At 35.5% G+C, this 27166-nt stretch overlaps 1 protein-coding gene across 1 annotated transcript in view; it reads right to left on the bottom strand.

Annotated features, from left to right (window-relative positions):
• The window catches only part of LOC145694730 (RING-type E3 ubiquitin-protein ligase PPIL2), a 70589-nt gene that overhangs the window by 329 nt on the left and 43094 nt on the right, over positions 1 to 27166 (bottom strand). The window contains exons 9-11 of the mRNA XM_081771299.1: positions 24277 to 24428; positions 13090 to 13279; positions 983 to 1125 (exon numbers count right to left, since the gene is read on the bottom strand). Coding sequence (XP_081627425.1) covers positions 983 to 1125; positions 13090 to 13279; positions 24277 to 24428 — 485 coding nt within the window. The remainder of the gene's footprint in view (positions 1 to 982; positions 1126 to 13089; positions 13280 to 24276; positions 24429 to 27166) is intronic.

A 27166-nucleotide genomic window follows, 5' to 3' on the forward strand; every position in this document is an offset into this window, starting at 1 on the left:
TTTTCAGAATGACCGATGGAACTACATAACTGACTGACATCTTTTTAAGTCTTTCCCCCTCCAGCACTAATGTCAACGACGATTGCGAAGTAACACGAAAAACAATGTATTATTTCGTTTTTCATTTATCTGTGCTTACTCTCTAACCTTACTCACTCTACATAAAATTAAAAGCCTACTGATCTCATTCGCACCATGACTGAATGAAACCTATTCACTAACATATAAACATAACACTTCGTCATAATTTTAAACGCTGTAAGTATCATATCAAACTTACAAAACTGAAGCGAAAACAATTTCCCTCCAAGCATTTGATACATATTGAATAAACCTCTACAAGTATTCACTTCTATTACAATATAAACGTTTATATAGACTTTTTGTTGGTTCCATGATTTAAGTAAAACACAAATTTCACCATACAAAGAGTGACAAAATGCACGACTGGACAAAGAAACGAACTGGGCTCTCCGGCTTACAATCCCAATGCATTAACACTTACGCTATCCATGACATGTGCATACACAACAGAGTGCGTATTTTTACTCTGTACATCACTGAATTCGTACCTACAGAACAGCTCGTGTGATAAGAAATTGGTTATTTCCTCCATTTCTCGTATATAATGTTACGAATTACGAATACTATTGACTTTGGAGATGAAGTGTTACACGATATAGACTCTCTGAACACTCACATTTTAGTTTATAGTAGTTTCTGTAAAGATCTAGAAAATTATGCTATAAAATGGTAATAATAACCGTTGATTTTAGGAATATTTAAAGAAAAACAATGTATACATTGATGTATTAATAGACACAGACGGTGTTAGTGTTAATACTAGAGTCTGATTCCGGGCCACCACTTTAAACAATAAACAATACAAGTAGATTCAAGGCCAGTTTCATGTAAGAATAAGTTTACATATGTTAACACATAAATGTGGTGAAAAAAAATCTTTCAATAGGTTTCCACTTACTTAGATGCTTCTTCCATATTGATGTACTTTCCAACGCCCGACCTGTAGACTTTCAACTTTCCATCAGGATTTCTCTTTGGTTGTCGACTTGCAGCCAACTCCTCTGCCTTCCTTTTCGCTTCTTCCGCACGCTCTTTTTCCAACTAAAACAGATGAATAAAACAAACTTTAATGAAACATATTGATGGCAAATCATGATCACTAACTATTACATATCAACGACTGTTTCGTTCGTTCGTTCATTTATTAGTTTCCCCTATATACGAAATAAGACTTACAGTGACGTGGGATTCGAATCACATGAACTCCAACCGGGAATACAACCTGAGTCAAAACATAAGAACGTAACAAGGGAACTCAACGACTTGTCCTCTTACGGCAATAATTTGAAAAACTTCCTTTTCCGCTTCCCTTATCCTCTAATTGCCGCAAGAATTTGAAAAGCATTCAAAAGTGGAACGATTTTTATCAATATTCTCTCAACAACAAACATCACTGATCTTACTTATCGCTTCCAAATTAGGGAACTGCACACCTGCAATCAAACTGTTACTCTTAGCGTTGGAATTCAAATACAGTAAATGCCTTTTAAGTCTGCAACACATATAACTTCCATCTTCTTAATATGGTCACATAGATGTGGAACCACGTAGATATACAGAATGAATTGTCGGACTTGAGGCGCACTTGTAATTCCCAAACTGATGATAAAAAAAAAAAAAAAAAACTTTGTACTAAGCAAATATCGAAATGAGAGAAACTATGTCATTTCAAGCAATTTAATATCTCAAACCGTTCAGGAGATACGATAAATATTGGTAGTCTGCAACAGTACTTAAAATTATATAATTGCAAGAACTTCAAATACGATACCGTAATTACAACTACCAAAAACTATTACTATAATGTTGTAGAAGAAAAGGGAAGTTACTATCATTTTAAAAATTTACTACAAATACGTTATTTTCAGCAGTACAGCAATTGGTACTCTATTTTTCATATTCCGGAATGATTTGAGATATAAAATTGCAATAAACGGCATTATGATTTTTTGGTCTACTGGAAACCATTACCAAACCAACTCAGCAGTTTTTCAAAATAAAGTCTTTTTAAAAGTCAAATTTTCAAAACCCTATAGCTCTGTTTCTATTTATTTCAAATGCGTCACATCATGTTCATAGTATCCGATCCTAACCTATTTTTCATGTTCACTGCCCAGTCTAACTCAAAAAGAGACTGCGTTATTACTGTGCAGAGGCCTACAAAATTTGGATGTTCGTAATACTGTGGAAGAGTTAACAGTGTAGTTTTTCAGTTTTGTGATTATATTTTCGCTACTTTCTGGTAAATATTCACCGTACGTATAGCCATATGAAAGAGACAATGGATTATGCTTACTGTAAATTTCGTAATGTGTTTTGTTATTTTCGTAATATCCACATTTTCTATGTTACTTTTAAGCTTACTTTTTTGTCCTTGAAACTGTTGGACTTGAAATATAAGGCACTGCATGAACCGTACCCGAAAATTGCGATTATAATATGGTACTTTGTAATGAGAAAATTATCGTAGCCTCTATCCCCTATATATAAGATAGTGTATCAATATTGTTTGGTTGAGTATGTAGCTGCTCATAACGTTTAACCAAACATGTGATCTGATAATGTAAAGAAACATATAATGTGAACACATATCGTATTAAAGTTCACGAACCCGGAAACTATTTTCCACCAATGTAAGATATTTTATCTTCTGGAAAGCTAAGAAATGGTCTAAAAGAATACCGAAGTAATAGTAGGGGTGTATCAAGATAAATAAACATTTACATTTTTCTATGAAAACAATGCACGAGGTCTTTTGCATATCGATATGCGAGAAAAAATGCTGTTTTTGTTGCAATCAGAAATCACTTTGCTATCTTAAGTCTCCTCTGATGAGATGTGCAGTGCTAAAAGTATAAACGTTACATTGAGATTTAAGCATATAATTTTTCAAATTATTACCGTATTTGTTCGAATGTAAGAGCCACCATTTTTGACGAAATTGGCTTTCTTAAATCAGAATGCGTTTTAGATTCACGTGCACCGCCTCTATTACAAACGCCGATCTTGCATCTCTATAACAAACACAGTTATTGCAACCTTGCAGTATAAGTCAGACTACTACATTGACATTGTCGAAACAAACATACCTTTGCAATCACGTACTACCATGAGCAAAATAAATGACGCGTCTCTTTATTTTGAAGTTTTTTGAAAATATCTCCGTTTTCTTTATATGTTCGAAATTTCGGAAGGTTTCCCCAGCAGGACAGGTTAATAACAAACCCGTTTTTAATATTTGTGTTAGATATTAGCTTAAAATACAGAAATTAGAAGCAAAAAACATTAAATCGACAGAAATCTATAGAATTACCAACTCTGCTAAAGTGGGAAATTTTCAAGAACACGAGGGAATTCTGCATTTCAACACGAAGCAGCGACATCTATGTCATTGAGAGAAATGTGGATTAAATCTACAAACTAAACTTTTAACGAATATTTCTAGTATGTCTTATTATATGCATTATCTGCAAACTCCAAATATATGAATATATGCTAAGTATTAACATAAAGATAGAGCAAATAGTGGAAATTATCTATGGAAAAGGACGAATTGGTAGAACGATCGTAATGAAATATCGTCTTTACCGGAACAGGCTCAGTTCACGTAAAAAAACAAATAGCTCAGTTAGTTAAAGCAATGAGTCTGTATGCTGAAAGTAGCGGGTTCGATCCCATGGAAGTGCCGTTGTCATTTTTATCTCTACACTACGGTTATTTTATTTATTTTTTTATGTGGGAAAGAATTAAATTGTAACGTATGTGTAAAACTCATGACGATACCAAAAAAAGAAAAAAATGCCGTTGTCGCACTTGCATTAGCGTCCCTAATTTTGTTTGCAAACAGTTTCGTAATTATTTCCCCTGTGCTCACTGCTCACCATATGCTCGCTGGCGCATAACGAATGTTTCCCAGTAAATGTTAATTCTAATTTGGAGAATTTTATAAAGTTTCACAATATTTCTCACTAGATACTCTTCTATCTACGTGTTTGGATATTTTGATAACAGATGTCCCTATTAAATGTTTAATTTTCCCTAGATGTTTAATTACGGAAAAGTTTTACAATGTATTTGTATTGAATTGAAATTGTTTTGAATTTACTACATAAGGTAAGTAGACCGAAGGAGGAGAACTCAAGTAATTGATATTCTACGTAAAAGCAAACTATTGTAGCCTTCAGCACATAATCTTTACGTTAGAGAGTCAGACAGAGAAAAATCCTGGTTTTTCCTCCTCTATGACCACCCATCTTAAACCTCTACATATCATTGTTCGTCTCACAAAATTTCGGTGCTCCAAAAACATTCAAATAATAATAATAATAATAATAATAATAATAATAATAATAATAATAATAATAATAATAATAATAATAATAATAATCCTGAATATGCCATCCTTACATAATGTAAGGATATCTTAGTTTCCTAGTTTAAATCTTAAATATCTTAGTTTGAAATGCTTTCTTTACTACTTATTTGAGCAACCATGTAGGAGGGGGTACGACTTTTTATTTTGCCCCTCTCATTTCAGTACCCTTACAACAGAAAGTAATTTTTGATAAGCAGGACAGACAAAATGAATAAGAAATATATTTACAGCATCCTCTCCCCTTTCATGATTGGAATATCATGTAATATTTTTTATTCTACGAAAGATGGCCCTGTGCGGTTAGGGGTAGGTAACTAAAAAAATACCTAATATATAGCGCCCCTTGATTGTAATATTACCGCTTCTTTATTTGTACGAGGGAGCCCCTACACAATCAAGGGTGACAAAAAGAATAGGAAGAGTGTCTATTGATTCCAGTGGTGGATCCAGCACGAACTCCTGGGGGAGGGGAGGGGAAGTGAAACCTTCTTTTGATGATGTGAAGCTGTCACAAATTACCACTTAACTAAACTAAACAATAGTGGGGGGGAACCGGAACCCAGTCAGTTTAAATTGAGGTAAAAGTTTAATTTTTGGCTTCATATTAAAAGTTGTGGTTTCAAATGAGAATTTCAGTCCAAGTGGTCAATCATCAAATCTCGTGGGGCTCTTCAGTGTAGGCTAATACGGCCCCCTTATGAGAAAAGGCAAAATTATTAACATGTTTATAACTTTCGAATTTTTCGTCTATTTTAAAGAAATATTTTGCTTCGTATTAAAGTGTTGGTTCCAAATGACAAATTCAGTCCGAGTGGACAATGATCAAATCTCCGGGGGGGGGGGGGGGCTCTTCAGTATAGGGGGCTACGGCTCCCTTATAAGAAAAGGCAAAAATATGAAAATGCTTATAACTTCCGAATTTTCCGTCTATTTTAAAGAAATTATTGGCTTCATATTAAAGCCTTGGCTTCAAATGACAATTTCAGTCCGTGTGGACAATGATCAAATCTCGGAGGGCTCTTCGGTGTAGGGGTTTTGGCTTCTTTATGGGACAAGATTCACGTAGTTGATATTGCAAAATTGTTTTGTATATATAAGTGGAAACTTGCACCATTTGGTTAATTTTACCTCTTATGTTTTGCAGATTCATATTCCAAGCAATAGTTACTTCGCAGAGCTAAAAGAAGGCACTTACTAGTTTCATTAAAATGAAATGTCTTTTATGAGGAGTTCTCATGGAGCCGACGAACGAATAGGCACCCAAACGTTGGTTAAGTCGAACGGTTGAAACCCGTTGAGCTCGCTACAATTTATTATTATTATTATTATTATTATTATTATTATTATTATTATTATTATTATTATTAATAATAATAATAATAATAATAATAATAATAATAATAATAATAATAGAGCATTCACCTTTGGTGCATGGGGTCCGTGGCTCGATTCCACTTCGCGCCAAGTGAAATTTGAGGTGGACAAATACCGTGTGCATGGGTATGTGTTTTCTTGAGATTTTCCATTTTCCTCCCACTTTCTTCATTTCACCATTTCATTCATCATCATTCTCCCTTAGCGTAGGTGCACAATCGACCAACGTTAAACTAGATATTGCAATTTCAATAATAATAATAATAAAAATTAATTCAACTGAAAAGACTGTAATTTATGTGGACAGCAATTATCATAAATATGCAACCATTATAAAAACAATGCTTTGAGTAGAAAGATAATCCTTTCCAAGTGTTAACGAATGCGCACGAGATAAGACATGTCTCGAGAAAGAGACAAGACGCGCTTTGTGACATCCAAGATAATACGAGGCAAATGTTTTGGACACGAGATAGCTTGTAAAATGTCTCGTCTTGTCTGGAATGTCTCGAAAACAAAAGTCTAAGTTTTAATATTATCTTTCAAGATCTATTCTCTCAGAAGTAGTTCTCTGCCTTAAAATTAATAACGACATTTGTGATTTAAAAAAAGATAAACAATGCCTAAAGTTAATAGTTAACTTTTCGAAAAGAAGCTTCATTAAGGGTGAACCTGAAAGATGTCCACAAACTTCGGGAGGTGATTCGTGACATCAAAAGGAGACAAATGGTCCTCTTGCAGTTTTCGAATTCAGCTTCGTTTTCGAGATACAGGGTTGCCAACTGGTCGTGTTTGAGAAACTCACTGAGAATAAATTCAAGTCCAAGAATAAACTACTACTCATATATTTTTCAGGTCAATTGACTTATACCATGTTGTAAGGTCAAATATTTATTTATGAAGTGTGTACAAAATTCGCCAGGGTCTTTTCTGAGAAAATCGTCGAGAAAAAGTCACCTCCAAGAATAAACTACCCCTTGTAAATTTTTCTAAGAGAAATATCTGATACTGCAATATAGGGTTGTTAATTAAATATTGATTAATGAAAAATAAACAAAATTGTTAAAACCATTTTTGAGAAAATAGCGTTTTTCGATTTTCGGCTGTTTGTAAACCACACTTATTTTAGGTGGTAGGAAAAAATGGAAAAGCTCCTGTAAGAATACTAAGTAAACCCTAAGTTTAAAATTTGGTGTAGATAAGTTGAACGGTATGGCCTCTAGGCGAGTGCATAGAAAAGTGTGCCGAACGGACGGACCGGAAGGACGGGTGTCGAAAAGTCACATTTTCGGTATGTAGACGCCATGAAACATGTAAATCCGTTGAAATCTGAATTTGATATTATTTTCACAATCACTATATTTTCTTCTCTCTTTTGTCGCTCGAAAAAGAAAAGCCTAAGTTTACCACAAAAAGCTAGGGAGTTTCTCAAAAAATATTCAATTACAGGGCCACCGCACTAAACTTTTTCAATTCAATTTCTTAACTGTGTTAGGCCGCAGTTGTTACTGAAGTGTGCATTTGGATAATACGAATAAAATTATCGTATTATTCAAATACATCGAATGTCAGATTATCGAATAAAAAACTTCGATTGAAGAAAATCCACACTACAAAACTAACTCACACTTTGAGCACATTTTCATTAGACATATAATAGACCAATTAATGCAATCATTGTTTATGAAATATGAAAAAAATCAAATGAGTCACTTTGGGAAAGTCGTTCAAAAAGAACACGTCAAGAGTAACCTACCTCTTGTGAATTGTTTCGAACAATGAGTTAAGATATACTTTTGGTTATTAATGAAATATTTATTTGCGAAATTTGAACAAATCGCCTGTCGTTCGAGAAAATTGTCGGGGAAATAACCTTGACCCCAAAAAGAAACTATCCGTTGTAATTGTTTTTCATAGAAATGACTTATACTAAAATATAGGGTTATTAATGAAATACTTATTTATGAATTATCAATAAAATTGTCCGAGTAATTTTTGAGAAAATCGTGAGGGAAAAATAACTCCCCGAATAAACTATCTCTTGAGGATTCTTTCAGGGTAAGCGAGTTATTCCATATTACTAGGTTTTTAATGAAATATTTATTTCTGAGTACGAACAAAATTGCTTGACTCATTTTTGAGAAAACCGTGGAGGAAAAACACCCCCAAGAGTAAACTACCCCTCGCATATTTTTTCAGGACAAACGAGTTTTGCCATATTGTTCGGTTATTAACGAAATATTTATTTTTGAAATATGAATAAACTCTTTTGAGTCGTTTTTGAGAAAATCGCCCAGACAACACTCCACCAAGAATAAACTACCCCTCGCATTTTTTTAGGACAAACGAGTTATGCCATATTGATAAGTTATTAATGAAATCTTTATTTATGAAATATGAACGAAAACATTTGAGTCCATTTTGAGAAAATCACTGAGAAAAAACTCACCCCCTTAGTATAAACTATCCCTTGTAGATTTTTCTCAGATAAATGCCTTATACCACAAAATAGGGTTGCTAAATAAATATTGATTTATAAAAAAAGAAAGAAAACAAGATCGTTAGAGCCAGTTACGAGAAAATATCTTTTTTCTATTTTCATCGTACAGGAAACTACCCTTGTTTTGGGAGTAGGAGGGAAATAAAAAAACTATAGGAAATACTATGAAAATCTTAAACTAAAATTTGGTGCAGATAAGTTGAACGGTATGGCCTCTAGGCGAGTGCACAGAAAAGTGTAGCGAACGGACGGACGAACAGATAGACATGTATCGAAAAATAACTTTTTCGGTGTTAGGGGCTATAATACGTGTAAATTCGTTGAAATCTCAAATTTGATTTTTTTTTCGAACACCATACTTTCTTCTCTCATTTGTTACTTCAAAGTAAAAGGAACTCAGAACTACAGATAAAAGACACCTACTTTTATACATAGATATTATTTATTGATTTAAAACTGTTTTAGTTTGTGTCATTTCACTTCCAATTGAAAGGTTTTACAATGATTAACGGCATACCAATGACGAGACGGAAGTTTTCAGGAAGTAAATGCATTCAGAAGTCTAGATTGCATTACAGCTATCAGCCTGTTTTTATTTCTGCAATTGTTAACAGCTGTAATTTCGTCCAAACGCTACATGAAATAATTTTTGGTTGACGTCATTGTGTTACTATTTTAGTATTGTTCTCTTCAGACTTGGTTGAAGTTTTGTCTTAACGGTTATACATTTTTTTCTTATTTCATCGTTACACATAAGAATAAAATGTTGTGGTGACTGGATAGATTCGAACCTACGAACATTGAGTTTTTATTCTTCAAACAATTTACCAATGGACCAAGCTTTGTCCTCACGTTAACGTACGGTTACAGGGTTTATTGCGATTTAAATAAAATGGCTGGCTGTTAGAATTCCCTGCTCACATATTTCGATAAATAATTTTCATTGCTTCGTAGATACGTAGAGCAATGTTTAGATACACATTTTAGGAGAGTGAATTTTGGTGTATATAATAATTTCATGCCAGGTAAAAGCTAGATAAGTTTTGATAAAATGTTTCATATGTAGTTCTCAATAATAAGCTTGCTGTTCGGAGTGAAGTTCCAAGGTTCAGCATTGCCTAGCAGTTTTTGCTATTAATAACCCTTCTAACAATATTGGCAGTGGACAAAAGTTAGCCCGTGTTGAAGCTTTTTGCTCCTAATTTAGTTATTTTACTTATTTCAGGAATATATTGAAAATTGTCAGCAGGCACGTATGCAGTAATTTATTTCGGGAGAAGTCCGACTTCAATATTAGGATAAATTATAATAAAATTTTAAAAGATAATCCCCAAAATTAGGCTAAATTTACAGAAAAGTTGGGGTTTCAGAGGGGGTCCGGACCCCCTAGACCCACCCCTAAATGCGTTCTTGTTTGTCAGTAACATTTCCTCATTTTGAAACCCTCAAAAACTTCGGATAGACTATATAAAGGAAAACGAGTTATTTTCGATGAAATATCACTTCAAGGAGACGTGTCAGTTTTATTGCACAGTGTGGTATCCCACGTTCACAATGGCAAGAGTTTCTTTCCTCTGATTCTCTGTCATTGTGCTCTATCGAAAGGTTAGGTTTGTAACATATTACTCCTACGAACAAGCATGACTGGCAGATAGGAATACCGAACACAACTCCAGAGAAATGCATGCTGGAACTTACGTTTATAGCTACGCTTTGGTGATTTGCCCTCAAGGTCAATCGAGTGGTAATTCAGTTCCGTCTCTGTTCTTAAGCTATGTTCGTATTACTTCGAACAGTTTTGATAATGAAAAGCATGCCTCTTAATATAACAGACTTCTTTCGCGTAAGAAATCGAAACTCAGTTGGTCAGAGCAACTAGTCTGTAAGAATTAGGTTGTTAGTTAGTTAGGAGCCCAGTACGAGTAAGGGTTTTTATTACTATTGTTTTTATCTTTTTTATGTGAGGAAAAATCAAATTGTGACATCGCGATATCAAATGTATTTGATTAGGTAGCTTTGTCTTACCTAAACTTTAAACATCAGTAACCGTCGAAATTATTTCACTAACCGATCACTTACTGAACATTTCAAACACGTCAAACCAGTGGCATAACATGAAGGTTAACCTCTCCTCCGCAGTCCTTAGTTATGCGTCCGTACTTTCAAGGGCGGACTAAGGGCCGGGCGACTGCCCGGGGTGCCAGAGAAAGAGGGGCACCAAAACGAGCCTCAAAAAGTAAATTTTACAATGTGCTTTCTACTGACGTTTTTGGTTTATATTCTTGTAAAGTAGTGGCAATTATATGATCTTTTTACATTTCACTATGGAAGAAGAGAGTTTCATAGTACTAAGGGGGCTGTATTGAAAAATTGAGAGATGGCATGTAGAATAAAGAGTGCCGGGAATTAAGTATTGTTTGTTTGTTTGCTTGAGTTTAGCGTTCCACGGTTATGCCTTAATGGGCAAGGGAGATGTGGATACTAATTATAGTGGAATCCGAACCACTTTTATCGTTCAACAGTAATCCACCGGGAATTGGACACAGTACCACAGAGGGCAGGCGTGCTAGCTACTAGACCAGAGGGGGTGGAGTTGGTATTGTTTATAGCGGGCCATATTCTTTGTGAAGTTTTCCTAGGTAATGGATTTCTTTTTGAAAATGGGTTTAAAACAGGGGCGTCATTTAGGGAGTGCAGGGAGGGGCATTTGCCCCCCCTGAGTTTGAGATGTATAAAGATTTTATCATTAGAATAGTAGTAAATCAGTGAAAAACGCGAAATTTTACTTATATCAAGAGGTCTTGCCCCCCCCCCCAAAGCAAAATCTGAAATGACGCTCCTGGTTTAAACTATTAAAAACACTATGATAAAATGTAAAATATAGGCTACTACTAGGGGAAGAGCGCCAAAAAGTCACTTTGCCCGTGTGAAAATTTGGCCTGCTCCGCCCCGGCGTACTTTCTGTATATTTTTTGGCCTTGCAGCTTGTGCGGTCCCCACGCCACATTGTTGCGGGGGCGCTATTTACGCCTACCTTTCGAACGTAATTCAATAACTGTTTAAGAAATTCTACCATCAGCGTGGAAACGGGAATATATTTTTCTAATAGTCCCATAGAACTTTCACTCAGAACGCCAGATGCAATTTTTCAGAGTGGGCTCTGGCTCATATTCAGGAATAATAATAATAATAATAATAATAATAATAATAATAATAATAATAATAATAATAATAATAATAATAATAATAATAAATATGAATGTCTTTGGAGAGCCGAAATTATGTGACACGAATCATTATAGATAGAGCTTTAAGATGAGTGGTCATAGGGGAGGAAAAACAGAATTTTTCTCTCTCTGACTCTCTAACGTTAAGATTATGTGCTGAAGGTAAGAAGCATCATCATTCTACAATAGGTTGCTTTTACGTAGAATATCTATTACTTGAGCTCTCCTCCTTCGGGCAACTTTGCTTATGTAGTAAATTCAAAACAATTTCAATTTAAGACAAATATTTATAGAGAAAATTAAACATTTAATAGGGAAATCTGTTATCAAAATATCCAAACTTTTTTTTTTTTTTGGTATCGTCATGAGTTTTACACATATGTTACATTTTGATTCTTTCCCAAATAAAAAATAAATAAAATAACCTTAGTGATAAAAATGACAACAGTACTTTCACGGGATTCGAACCGTCTACCTTCGGTATACAAACTCGTTGCTTTATCTAACTGAGCTACTTGCTTTCTTACGTAAGCTGAACCTGTTCTACAGTAAAGACGATTTTTCATTACGATTGGGCTAACAATTCGTCTTTTTCCATAGGTAATTTCCACTATTTGCACAATCTATACGTTAATACTTAGCATAGATTCATATATTTGGAGTTCGCTGATAATGCATATAATAAGACATACTAGAAATATTTCGTTAAAATTTTCGTTTGTAGATCTAATCCACGCTTCTCTCAATGACATAGATGTCGCTGCTTCGTGTTGAACTGCAGAATTCCCTCGCGTTCTTGAAAATTTCCCACTTTAGCAGAGTTGGTAATTCTCGAGATTTCTGTCGATTTAATGTTTTTTGCTTCTAATTTCTTTATTTTAAGCTAATATCTAACACAAATATTAAAAACGGATTTGTTATTAACCTGTCCTGCTGGGGAAACCTTCCGAAATTTCGAACATATAAAGAAAACGGAGATATTTTCAAAAAACTTCAAAATAAAGAGACGCGTCATTTATTTTGCTCATAGTAGTACATCAGCAACTGCAATTGAACTGTGCGATGGATGGACACAACAATAAAGCTTTTATGATGCAGATTTAAAGTGAAAGTGGTTTCGTATACGAAGAAACACGGGAATAGACAGGCAAAACGTGAGTTCAACGTGTCTGAAGCAAATATATGATGTAGCGGACGCATGGAACATATATATTTGTCTGTCTATTCTTTGGCCCAAGAAACATAAGCCACTCGCTAACTGATGAGGTAGTTTCGAATTCGTGGGGAAAAGAGAAAAGGCTGATTTCCAATAATAAGTGACATAATCAGACTGAAAGATACTAAAATTGCGAAATCTCAGAAAGTACTGAGGAACGTGTTCAAAGCGTATCACGGTTAGTCACATTAAAAAGCTCCGATTCACAAGAAAAACAAATAAAGTAAGTCTTCGAATCGATGGCGTCTTACATTCAAGTACATGTGGTAATTAAAACTAATATATATATATAGCTTAGGTACCCAATACTCACTTGTTCATCTGCTTCCTGGTACGGATCAACAAATATTTGAGTTTTTTCAATGACAATATCTTCAATTGGCCGGTCCTTGTTATCAGTCTCCACTCTTTCAATAGCTGTAAGTGTATCTAAGCCTCCAACGACATGACCGAATACTGTATGCTTGCCATCCAAATGTCGACAAGAGCGGAATGTAATAAAACTGTCAAATAAAACAGAGCAACTGGTTATAGCATGTTAGAAAACATTATTCAAGACAAACTATCTATGAGAGCAAACAAACTAAAAAAAAAAGAAACTAAGATATTTTATATAAAACTTACCAGATGTCATGCACAATATTTGAGGGAAAATGATTGAAGAAAAAATATGGTTTGAACAACAATGAAGAACAAAATTGACCAGTAAAAAAAAAAAAAAAAAAAAAAAAAATCACTATGTAACACACAATACTTTTGTTGCTCACTTGTTTTATTAAAAGATTGAGGGTGCTCGGTTACCATCCAAGTCGATCTATGTACGCTTCGTGGTACGCAAACACTGAGTTAGCTTTGTGTTTCCTTGCCCTTTTCTTAAACTAATATTTATCTTTACAGAGAGCGCAAAATTTCGAAGTTAGACGCACTCGCCAATGCAAAAATGACGATCGCCGGTATCTCTCACGTACAAAGAGGCCTCCCCTTACCCGACGGCTATTAGTTTGACAAAGAAAGAAACTGCACCAGCACATACAACTTCAAAACCAGACAATTAGATTCAGGGTAACCAATTTTGAACTGGACAATTCATATACATGTTAAAAAATATTTTATCTTCAGTGAATTCCTGGAGACGGTCTTAACTCTGTTGAAACTGCTGAAGCCTCTCGCACATGAAGTAGTACTCACAAGTAAGACTGCACAAAATGTGATAATTGGAAGTAAATTCGTGAATCTCGTAATGAAGTTTTTACTGTAAATCTTTTACAGTGTGTGATTCAACGTCAAATAAGAAAACAAAAGTTTTGAAGACTTCACATTCCGTGTTTTTTTCTCACTCAGTGGTAATTATTTTCTTGTGAAACAGAAACTGGGCAGCCCTGTGAGTTCAAGCAGAAACCATTCCTACTGAACACTGGTCGCCAGCTCTAAATTTCGAGTCACCAATGGCGATCACTTGCAAACAAACTGAACTTCAGAAAAATCGAATCATTCACCGCCCATGACACGTTTCAGGGATGCAAAGAAAATCAGAAGGAACCACGTTTGGATTTGGTAATGGGTGTTAAGCACCTTGTCAAAGTGAGGCATTTAGGCACAAAGGTTGTGAAGAACTGAAAGGAACAACGTTGTCATAAAACAGTCTGATATTTCATGCGTATCCATTAGGAAGATTTTTACGAGGCAACTTATTAATGGACTAAAGTAGGTGGCTCCAGTCACCCCAGTTTCAGATGAATGGAACTCCACTAGAAGAACGCTCTTCTGTACATGTTCGAGAACAATGTCAATAGAATATTTTTAGCAGATTGAGTTATTTGTTTCTTGAAATTTAACGTCCCTTTTCTACCGAAGCTATATGAGACGTTGACCTACAGTTTATGATAGAAAACAAACAACTATTTTTGGATAGTATTATTATTACTATTGGAAATTTCTTGTTTAACCGTAAGTATTCTTTCATTTGTATCTGCATTCTCAGATAACATTTGGATTTTACTCTGATTTTCTTGTATTAATTTCTTGTTTAACCGTAAGTATTCTTTCATTTGTATCTGCATTCTCAGATAACATTTGGATTTTACTCTGATTTTCTTGTATTATTTATTTACTCTCTGTAGTTCACTGTGGTCGAATGTAATAAATTCATTAGAATTGGTGTTCGTCAAGTTAAACTGATTCAATATTAGGAGAAAAAAAAAAAAAACTTACTTTCATGGAATTCTGATAGGAGTTGCAACTTAATATATATTTTAAAAAAATCCATTACTAATTAAATCTATAGTGAGTTAGAAGCAAGAAAGTATTCTAAGCTGAAAACTTCTAGTATTATAGCCGAAAATACCAAAGCACCTGATTTTCTTACTATTGCCATTCTAGTGACAGAAATCACACTCCTTTCCTTACCCGTAAATATGATGGTTTTTCTATACAATGCTAATCTACTGGAATGGATTTGTGAGACTAAATGAATGACTCCACTATATCTCAGTTACACCACACGACTCAACTTTTCCTTCAGAACAGTACCTTTTGTAATATTAAGTGGTACATCAGTATGGTAAGTTAAGGTAACAAAGTAGTAACACTGTAAAAAATTCCAAGTAAAAGTGAAAGATTTCAAAACTATTAGAATCTTGAGATCACATTCCTCAAATTGAATACGCTTAATATACAGGGTGGGCCATTTTAATTAATCCACGGAAATATCTAAAAAATGATAAAACATAGAAGAAATGTTTGAAGTACACGTTATATATTGCTAAGGGGGAAAACCATTTCCGCCAAAAGTACCCCTCCCCACCCCCCGGTAAGGGGGGTAACGGGGGGTAACTTTGAAATGTCAAATGGGAACATGGGTCGAGTAATACCTCGTTCGAAAGGTCTTGGAAAACTAAGTAACGCTGTACCAAAATTTGTTTCATATGGAGCACCAGTTTCAAAATGGCCGCCATGATATAGTTTGGAAACTCCATTAGCCGTAGTATGAAAACCATGGGAGGTAGATGAATGGAACAAAATTGAAATACGTAAATATCATAGGTCATATCGAATGATGTGATCCCTGTGATCCCAGCGTCTTTCCTGAAGGGATCTTGTGAGCTAACTTCAAAATTTTAATGTCCGACCGGACAACGGTTCAGGCGTACGCTTGACCTACCCAATGCTGTTTGGAAGGCAGACTTCAGGGATAGAGAATTAGTGCACTCAGTTAATGCGGATTGTCACAGTCAAGGGCGCCCATAAGGGGGGCAAAGGGGGCTCTCGCCCCCCTAGAGGAAATTGTGCTTCGGAATATCGAAAACTCAATAGAATTTTTAGAATAGCTACAGCAAAATTTGAAACTATATTTGAAATGTCGCTTTTTCTTGCCTCCCTTGGAAACCACAACATGGGCGCCCTTGGCCACAGTTACATTTTGATTAACTATTACCACTCATGTCATATTGTGAGCTTGAGGGACGAAACAGTGTGTACGTATATCCCCGAAATGCTTTCCGAATAACCAGCACGCATTGCATAAAAGTTTCTGTGGCGACGGAGATTAGCAAATTCACACGTTTGTAAGTTCCAGCAACAGCATTATTCGACAACTTCTTTCGTATAACGTTCCTTCTGTTTTCGCATCAAATCATACTTAGCCATACAGATATGCGTTACCATTCAAATAAAATTTCACCTTTTTATAGTCACTACAGCGTCATCCTTAAAAACAAATGTTTCAACCATACCATACCTATTTGTAAGGTAGCCTTAATTTGCGAATTAAAGTAGAGTTCTCATTTGAACTTTCACTGTTACTTTCCACCCCGCTCACATACAGAGCACAGGAAAAGATTATTTTGCAGGACTTGGATATCTCTCTATACATTATGGCAATTTTACTCTAATATTTTATCTCTGTTTTATTATTCTCGAGCCTTGGAACGCCTCCGTGGTTTTCCTATTTAATTTTCGTTATTTTCATTTATCTCTACCCGTATTCATACCATGGGCACTAGACGTTTTCTTAGACACATTCACCATGTCTTGGCGATCATTTTGAAAACGGTGTCTCATGTCGAAAATATTCTTACAGAAGCTGTTTGATATTCATTTGTCTATGTAACATGATGTTACTCGCTTCAAGTTGCTATTTGAAATTTTCAAGTTGGCCCCGGATACCTTTCAGTGGAGTCACCCCGACAACACCTCTCGATGTGCCTTACGTCAGTTACCTACTCCAGTTTTTCTTCTGTTGATTTATCTCCAATCGCTTTCATACTACGGATACTAAACCTTTTCTCTGACACTGATACAATGTTTCGGCGGCCTTTTGAGAACACTGCCATTTCACCTCAATCGTTTCCTCCTGTAAGATTTTTGATTTTGCAAGATTTATCGAACGAGGTACCACTCGACTCATGTTACTATTTGAAATATTGAAGTTAGCCCCCAAGATCCCTTCAGGGAAGCCACTGGGATCACAGGGACCACACTATTCGATATGCCCTATGATATTTACGTATTTCAATTTTGTTCCATTCATTTACCTCCCATGGTTTTCATACTACGGCTACTGGAGTTTCCGAACTATATCATGGCGGCCATTTTGAAACTGGTGCTCCATATGAAACAAATTTTGGTACAGCGTTATTTAGTTTTCCAAGACCTTTCGAACGAGGTATTACTCGATCCATGTTCCCATTTGACATTTCAAAGTTACCCCCCGTTACCCCCATTTCCGGGGGGTGGGGAGGGGTACTTTTGGCGGAAATGGTTTTCCCCCTTAGCAATATATAACGTGTACTTCAAACATTTATTCTAGGTTTTATAATTTTTTAGATATTTCCGTGGATTGATTAAAATGGCCCACCCTGTATATATATATATATATATTAGGGATGGCCAAAATTTTCCGGAATCCGGATTCCGGAAATTTTGTTTTCCGGAATCGGAAAATTTACTTTCCGGAATACGGAAAAATTCCGGATTTCGGAAAAATTCCGGAATTCAGAAAAATTCCGGAATTCGGAAAAATTCCGGAATTCGGAAAAATTCCGGAATTCGGAAAAATTCCGGAATTCAGAAAAATTCCGGATTTCGGAAAAATTCCGGAATTCGGAAAAAATCCGGATTTCGGAAAAATTCCGACATTCGGAAAAAATCCGGAATTTAGAAAAATTCCGGAATTCGGAAAAATTCCGGAATTCAGAAAAATTCCGGATTTCGGAAAAATTCCGGATTTCGGAAAAATTCCGGATTTCGGAAAAATTCCGGAATTCGGAAAAATTCCGGATTTCGGAAAAATTCCGACATTCGGAAAAAATCCGGAATTCGGAAAAATTCCGGATTTCGGAAAAATTCCGGAATTCAGAAAAAATCCGGAATTTTTCCGAGATCCGGAATTTTTCCGATTTTACTTTCCGGAATCCGGAAAGTAAAAATTCTGGAATTATCCATCCTTAGCTAATAGCTGTTAAAAGAGAAACACAATAATGAATAGGCTATATATACTGTATTAATTTCTTGTAGTTGGATATGTCTTTATCATTTACGTAGACAATTGCTACTGCAGTTATTTACTACTTTATGAGAAAGGTCTTATTTTCACACACAAAAAAGTCGCCGGTATGTCTCAAACATTATCGCGTTCCCACCTGCAGCTGCTCCAAAGCACTGCAAACTACTTTTTAATCAGGCGAAAGGCAGTGAAGGAAAATAAATCTCAACAAATATTCTAATAACATTCGCTTATTGTCAACATACCTACAGTGAGCGCAGAAAGTGTTCGTACACCGTGCATAGTTTATATTGAAAACAGCTAGCATGAGAACGGGAGGTGGAAAAATATATATATAACCAGAATTAAGACTACACATTCATACATTTTATTTCTATATACAAGAGAAAGGCCAAACAAACACAATCACTGTTTTGTTCAGAAGAAAAGAGAGAATTCCTTTTTTGTAAACGCAAAAAGTCACCGTACACTTATGCTTGAATTAATGCTTATAAAGTATATTACGTTATTTAATATTTTGTGGGATTACCCTGTGCGTTAATGATTGTCTGTAATCTTCGTGGCATTGATTTCACCTGTAGTAGTTCGTAGTTCTGTAGCTTCGGGACTGATTAGGTCCCATTCTTCTTGAATAGCTTTTCTTAGGCCTTCTTTAGTAGACAAGCTGTGCCTTCTGATTCTTGTCTCCAGAACAGATCATAGATGTTCTATGGGGTTCATGTCTGGGGATTGGGGAGGTGTGCGAAGCTGTTTCAAGGTATTATAGAGTCAGGGGCGGGTCCAGAGGGGGCAATCGCCCCCCCCCCCCACAAGAGGAAACTCTTATTTTATACATAAATAAACCCATCCATAACAAGTTTGGAGCTCTTAAAAGTAGCAGTATTACCGCCGACCGCCCCCCCCAGAAGTCCGTCCTGGATCCGCCCCTGGCAAACCTTGCAGACAGGCCTTGTTCAACAGTACAAACAATAATTGCGATGTATAATGTTTCTATCACTGTGCGAAACCATAAAAAAAATAATAAAAAAAGAACTCGAAGACCAAGAGTGTTGAGTGAACAAGTTAAACGTTACATTATTAGGGAAAGAAAAAAGGTTCCAAAAAGTAGTGCTGTGCAATTGGCAACGGATCTGGAAACACGCGGTGTTAAAGTATCAGCCAGTACAGTGCGGAATATTTGCAGGGTATCATGGTCGGATAGCCAGGAAAATGTTCTGGGTGAACAAGACAAATCGTATAAAGAGACTAAAGTTTGAAAAAGAGTATAAAGATAAGGGATCAGGCTTCTTTCTGGAATAGGGTCATATTTTCGGACGAAAATAAATTTAATTTTATCGAGTCCAATGGGAGGCGTATGGTATGGCGCAAGGTGAATACAGAGATGAATCCTCAAAATCTCGTCTCTAAAGTAAGACACGGAGGAGGGTCCGTGCTCGTCTGGGGTTGTATGAGTGCCTCAGGAGTGGGTCGTCTCCACCTTATCGATGGAGTGATGATCCACAAAGTGTATATTAACATATTAAAAGAATATCTCCATACTAGTGCGCAGAAGATGGTTCTTGAAAACAATTTATTGTTCAGCAAGACAACGACTCCAAACATACAGCGGAAAATACTCGATTGTGGCTACTCTATACAGGGGCGGATCCAGGACGGACTTCTGGGGAAGGGGCGGTCGGCAGTAATACTGCTACTTTTAAGAGCTCCAAACTTGTTATGGATGGGTTTATTTATATATAAAATAAGAAAGTTTCCTCATGTGGGGGGGGGGGCGATGGCCCCGATCGCCCCCCTCTGGATCTGCCCCTGAGGTTTGCTATCTTTCTCAAAGACTTACCCTTCTTATGCACTTTAATAATTACTTTTCTCGTCTCCTCATTTGTTTCTGTTCGGTTGCTTCCCATTTCGACAGCCCACCGTGCAGTTTTTTCACTCCTATTCACAACTAAACTCATTCTGTTACTCGTCATGCTATACAGAGGTGTATACTCAGGTGAATACTAGTGAACCCCAGTTGTGGTATCTTTGTTTCGTATTCGTACGTCAGGTGTACGATCATTTTTTGCGTCTACTCTATATATTTTCTACGGAATTTATTTACTTTCTGACCATTAAACTTGTCTTTGTGGTTCTTTATTGATATATTCATAAAGCTTAGTTTTCATTATTCATATTGTGTGTGTTATTACACTTCTTAAATTTTCTGTTTCTTTTTCGCAGGCATTCTCGTTTCAATAGCATAGGTGTACGAACACTTTCTGCGCTCACTGTATGTACAGTAAATACAAATTTATAATTTTTGACTTTACGAAGTATACAATGTAATTGTTCAATAATTAACATAAGCAGGCATTCATTAATTTATATTAATATAATAGTTAACAAAACTAATATGCGGGTGATTGATGACTCAGTGGTAGAGTTTTCATCTATGGTATTCTAACCCAGGACATGTGGGTTTTCGATGGCTAATTTTGTGTTCGAAAATTTTCCCGGTGGTACTCTTGGTTCCCTTTCTTATATTTGTTCCATCATCACTCATTAACGAATTTAGTTTATCAAAACTCTATAGCCATATATTCATTCTGTCCGTCAGTGAAACAAACAGTCTCAAGAACTATCTGATGGATTACCAATCAATTTTGGCCATGATGTACAGAGTCAATAGTTAAGAATCGAGTTCCCTGATGAATGTAATATTCAAACCGGAAGCGGTACAAATCAACCATTTCCGGTTTTAACGTTAATCATTATATAGTAAATATGGTAATAGATAGCGAGAAGCGGTTTCCAGTAATCGACATATATAACATTCATGTAGATAGCATGTTACCCAGTTTGTGCATCTGCTGAAAATAATGAGCTTAGGTATTTAGAGAGCATTTTCCGCTTTAGAAAATGTGTGCTTGGTAAAGAATGTAGAGATTTAGCTGAGTCAGGCACGTAGCTAGAATATGGTAATAGGAAGGGGGGGGGGTCTGTCACGAAATACTATGGTTATTTACCAGGGGCTCAATCATTCTAAACTATTTTATTGGCAACATATATTGATTCGTTTAGCCAAGATTTCTAATGGGGGCATGATATGAAATACTGTGGTTACACACCAGAGGCTCGATCAATCTAAATATTTTACTGACAACATACCCATATTGATTGGTTAGGACAATAAAATGAGGATATATTAGTAAGTATTTTAATAAGAAGCTATGAAGAAATCTCGAGTAAAAGAATATAAAAAAAGTATTGAAAAAGATATCGTCTTCCGAGGTCATTCGAACGGTGTCGAGAATTTTGCGTCTGGGAAATTTGCGCCCTACCTCAAGAACAGGGAAAATTGCGCCTGCGATGTACCTCCACCGGGAAGTTTGAGACCTGCGAAATAAAAGAACCTATTGGAGCTTACGCATTTCCTCGGAGGGGCTGACATTACAGCATAAACAATCCTCCCCCCACAACCATGCCATTTGTGATTTATTTTCATTGTGGCTATATAAGGGGAGAATAAACTTCAATATAAGCCAAAAGAACACAACGGATCAACGCAATCACTGCTTCTTCCAGAGATGATTTTGGGGGAACACTGGCCTCCCCAGAGCTCTCAGAGTGCCCCCTCGGAGGAGACCAAAATAATACGTCTATAATATAATAATAAATAGAATAGTACCAGCAGTGACCCCCCTCCGGAATACTAAATGTGCCCCCCGGAACATTTTTCCTGAAAGAACGACTGAACGCAATTGTGTGTTTGAAGTGTAATTCCAGCAAGTAAACACACTGTACATAGTTTTCTTGATAATATTACTGAACTGATTTTACATTCACTTTACATTTTCTTTTCTATATTTTGTGTCCTGAAAAGCCAAACAACTCTCAAGGATTGTGAACAGAGATATCTGGGTAGAGCCAAACAGCCTTTTGTAGATTAAATTATACTCTTTGATTATATTAATAAATAATTATATATCAGTCATTTATACGTTTATTGTAAATTTTGTAGTATAATGAAAAATTGTATTTGTATGGATTGCCCTTTAGTGAACTAAAATTGTATTTTTTTTTTCATTTGTTCGGAATATTATAACGGATGGAGTAACTCACTGAGACGATGAGAGGCAAGCCTAGTTCAAGTGCGAGTGGAAGTTACTTTACACAATACAATAATAAGTTGAATTGTAGGGCGCTAACATCCCAGTGCAAATATATAGCCGGCGCATTTTCCCCTCTTTTTGGGGTAGGGCGCAAACATTCCAGTGCAAATATATTGCGAGTGCATTTTTTCCTATTTTTGTGGTAGGGCGCAAAATTCTCGCATTCAAGGAAAATATAATGTCCGTGAAGTTGACAAGCCACTTATGTCAGACTCCAATTTCGACTTTAAACGTCGCTAGTGCTACGTTAGTGTTCGATAGTGACGCAAATCGTTAGTACTCCAACTGCATGCCAACACGCCCACTTCTAAGAATCATCTCAAAAGTGAGGTTAACCATTAGAGCAAGTAAGTGCTCATTGGTGCCATTAACATTAACGTTAAAGCCTCCATCGTACGGCCCTTTGAGTAATAATAACACCACGTTTTTTGCTAGTCTCAATGCGTCCCTATATTCTCGCGAATATTCTGACGTGCCCAAGTTAGTTACTTTTTTTTGGGACTATTGTTTATGTTATTGTTTATTGTTTATTGCTAGTCTGCAGAGTAGTCCTTACATTAATATGCCATTGTCCTTGATAATCATTGCGTATTTACAAGCAATTTGTTATTACTGTTAGAAGATATCAAAAAACAACAGATAAAATCTACTACTTAACGGTTCATATTTTTCTTTTACAGTACATAAACGATTAATAATAATAATAATAATAATAATAATAATAATAATAATAATAATAATAATAATAATAATAATAATAATAATAATAATAATAATAATAATAACAACAATAATAATAATAATAATAATAAGAAGAAGAAGAAGAAGAAGAAGACTATTCCAGCATAAAAGTTATCAATTGCATCACACTGGCAACAAGCGACGCATATTTTAACTTCATAAAAAATCGTTTCTCACGATTTTCTGGAAAACTACGTATGATAACATCTTCATTATGTCAAGTTGTTTATCTCAGTGTGATATGTCTTACATCTGGACAATATCACAGTAAAACGAAAATTAAATATTAGGAGTACATCGTACTTTTGGACTACATCTCATTAACCATGGGAAGATTGAGTAGTGTATACTTTAGGATGTAAGTTTCAGCTTAACTTGCATCATACATTCTTAGGATTACAAAAAGGAAATTTGTTCGTTTGCATTTGAACAAAATTCTTAGGATTACAAAAAGAAAAAATAATTTTTCCGAATTCCGGAATTTTTCCGAAATCCGGATTTTTTCCGAAATCCGGAATTTTTCCGAATTCCGGAATTTTTCCGAAATCCGGAATTTTTCCGAAATCCGGAATTTTTCCGAAATCCGGATTTTTTCCGAATTCCGGAATTTTTCCGAAATCCGGATTTTTTCCGAATTCCGGAATTTTTCCGAATTCCGGATTTTTTCTGAATTCCGGAATTTTTCCGAAATACGGATTTTTTCCGAATTCCGGAATTTTTCCGAAATCCGGAATTTTTCCGAATTCCGGAATTTTTCCGAATTCCGGATTTTTTCTGAATCCCGGAATTTTTCCGAATTCCGGAATTTTTCCGAATTCCGGAATTTTTCTGAATTCCGGATTTTTTCCGAATTCCGGATTTTTTTCCGAAATCCGGAATTTTTCCGAATTCCGGAATTTTTCCGAAATCCGGAATTTTCCGATTTTACTTTCCGGATTCCGGAAAGTAAAAATTCCGGAATTGGCCATCCCTAATATATATATAAATTAAAAAATCATTAACTTCTCGCCACAGAATACAAATGAGAGAACAGATCTATTCACTTAAATTTTCATAACCTTATGGATCTCGAATTAAACATTAATAATAAAAAGATAATACTTACAATTGTGATCCATTTGTATTAGGCCCTGAATTCGCCATAGACAATATTCCTCTGCCACTGTGTGTTAGATTAGGTTTGAACTCATCTTCAAAGGGTTTTCCCCATAGAGACTCGCCTCCATTACCTGTACCAGTTGGATCTCCACCTTGTATCTACAAAATTGAACAAGCATTACTTAGACATATTTACACGTAAAATTATACCATATTATATAGGGTACAAACATAATTATCCAAGTACCTTATTACTTACGTACACTAACGGATTTGACTTAAATGGCTGTCTGTTTTAGAACAGAGGTTATTATCTACCAGCATGTGTGTACCTTTTGTGCGTAAGTGGTTACCGTGCGTTTTTTTCTGTAGGTGTAATGATAATGGGAATATTAAACCTCGGATAAAAATTCGAGTAGTGGTTCGAATCCTATGTTAACCACTAAATCTCGCCTCATATAGCCCCAATTAGTGTTGTAAAGAAACGTTTATTTTTTCTGTGAAATTTTTTCAATAAAAACATCCTTTTTTTTATAATTCCTGTTTTTTTTCTGGCAACTATTATTTATTAATTTATGTTGCAAATAAGCGAAATAATCAGTAGAACTTGAGCCGAAATCCTCGTAATTTACAAATGCTTTGTTTCTTTGTACCTATACAAGCAAAACTGTGTGATTGTTGTACATTTGATTATATTTTCTTCACTAGTAACCCGTGTTGTTGTAGTCTCGACTAGTAATAGTCTCGTTGTTGTAAACAATAATTTCATAATAAAAATTTTCTTTTCTGTTTATATCTTAGTTCCAATACTGTTGATGGGAAATATAAGTAATTCAATATGAATATTGGGGTTTAAGGGTTTGGTAGTACTTATTACATTTACGTACAATTATAAACAATACATCAAATAACACAGCAACTCAAACAGTTTTTACTACAAGTGTTCAGTGTGAGCACCACTCGTCACACGGCACACATCGAGTCGATAGGCGATAAAGACCCATAAACTTTCCGCCATATGCCACAAAACACATTCAATTTAGTGGAGTCTCGTTTCAACTGTACCATCTGAGGATTTGCTGACTCCTAGATGCGAATATTATGAGTGTTCATATTAGCACTTAGGTGAAATGTCGATTTATCACTGAAGACGACACGATTCAGAAAATCTTCATCGTCATGCAGCAGTATTTCATTTGCAAATTTGGCACGTACACCGTAGTCTGTAGGCTTTAGACCTGTAGCAACTGCAAACGATAAGGAGTAGTTGTAAGCGTGTCCTTAATATTTTTCACACAGACAGTTGCACTGTAACTACAGATTCAGTCTTTGCAAAATTATAAAACACAAAAAGGTTTCTGCTCTCTAGTCGCCATCTTTGATACTAGCTCTTCCTAACGGCAGACAGAGGAAACACTGTATGCACATGCGTGTGTACAAAACTGTTTGAGTTCGTCTTTCATTTGATATTATTTATAATTGTAAGTTAATTGTAACTAATACTACAAAGTTTCAAAACCTTAATATTAATTCTGAAACACTCTGTATTGGTTCGAATTATGTCATTCTATATTAAGGTCTTGTATGTACAGTCATTCCAAAATTATTGTCGCATGTCTATAAATATGTTGTTGTAGGAATATAATTTGATAATGAATTCGCCCGGTATTTCTTATAATGTTAGTACAGTGAAACCTCTACTAACGGACACCTCTATAAAGCGGACACCTCCCGTAACGGACATATTTTGTAATCCCCAAACACTGTAATAGGAAAAATCATTTTGGTAAACCTCTCTAAAACGGACACTCTCTAGTACGGACACGGACAGTATTTTCTGTCTTTTATAGGTATTATTTACCTCTGTATTACGGACACTTTCTCTAGAAACAAGTTGAAAAATACAGTAAAAATACATTTTTATTAAATTCATACATGTGTCATCAAGGAAGCATTGTGACATTTTGCCGCCTCAACTGTCTACTCAGCAATCCAGACGAAGCATTATCTGTTTAACAACACCCTCATGTCCTTTGCTTGCATTTCACTCCTATTCAACCTGTTTTAGACACAAAAGTGATTGACAGTTGCCTGCCGTCTGAGATGACACTTTATTCTACTGTGCCTCTGGAATCTGACCAAGCAGAAGACAAATTTAGTATCTTCTGCCCTCGAGTACGCATATTGCCTAAAAACAGACACTACTGGACTGCAATTAACCCACAAATTAAAGGAACATACTGTAAACGTAGTAAGTAGTGATAAGTGTAAAGTGCAGAAAACTATACATCTTATTTCCATGTTGTGTCTAGAACCTAGAGTATTGAATGGCAGAGGATAATGCAGGTTCAGTATCATTTGGTAATATTCGTAAATACATGATTCATGCAATTATTTTTTCTAATTGGATATTACATTGTTTACTAATTTACGAAAGGAAATATTGACACCTCTCTAAGGCGGACACCTCTCTATAGCGGACAATTTTTGATTCCCCACAGCTGTCCGCTTTAGAGAGGTTTCACTGTATGTGTATAATCGGCAAAGACATGTATGTGGCAAATTTCATGTCAAAAGAGCAGTAAATAAGAACAATAAAACGAAAATAAAACCTTCTTCTCCATTAAACAATATTTTGTTTTACTCATTCTAATTTTCGTATTTATAATTCTTTTCCCATGAAATTTACCACAAATACATATTTGCCGATTATACACATAGTATCAGTATTAAAAGTACCCTGCAAAATCAATATCAAATTATATTCTTACAAAAAGACAGTTACAGATATGAGACAATTATTTTGGACATAAGTGTACATATCAGGGCCGGCAACAGCAATTTATTGTCCCTTGCAATGACATCTTTTAACGCCTCTCCCTTTCTCCACAAAGAAC

The sequence above is a fragment of the Thermobia domestica genome, chromosome 9 (assembly GCF_964235325.1).
Source record: "Thermobia domestica chromosome 9, izTheDome1.hap1.1, whole genome shotgun sequence".
Lineage (NCBI taxonomy): Eukaryota > Metazoa > Arthropoda > Insecta > Zygentoma > Lepismatidae > Thermobia > Thermobia domestica.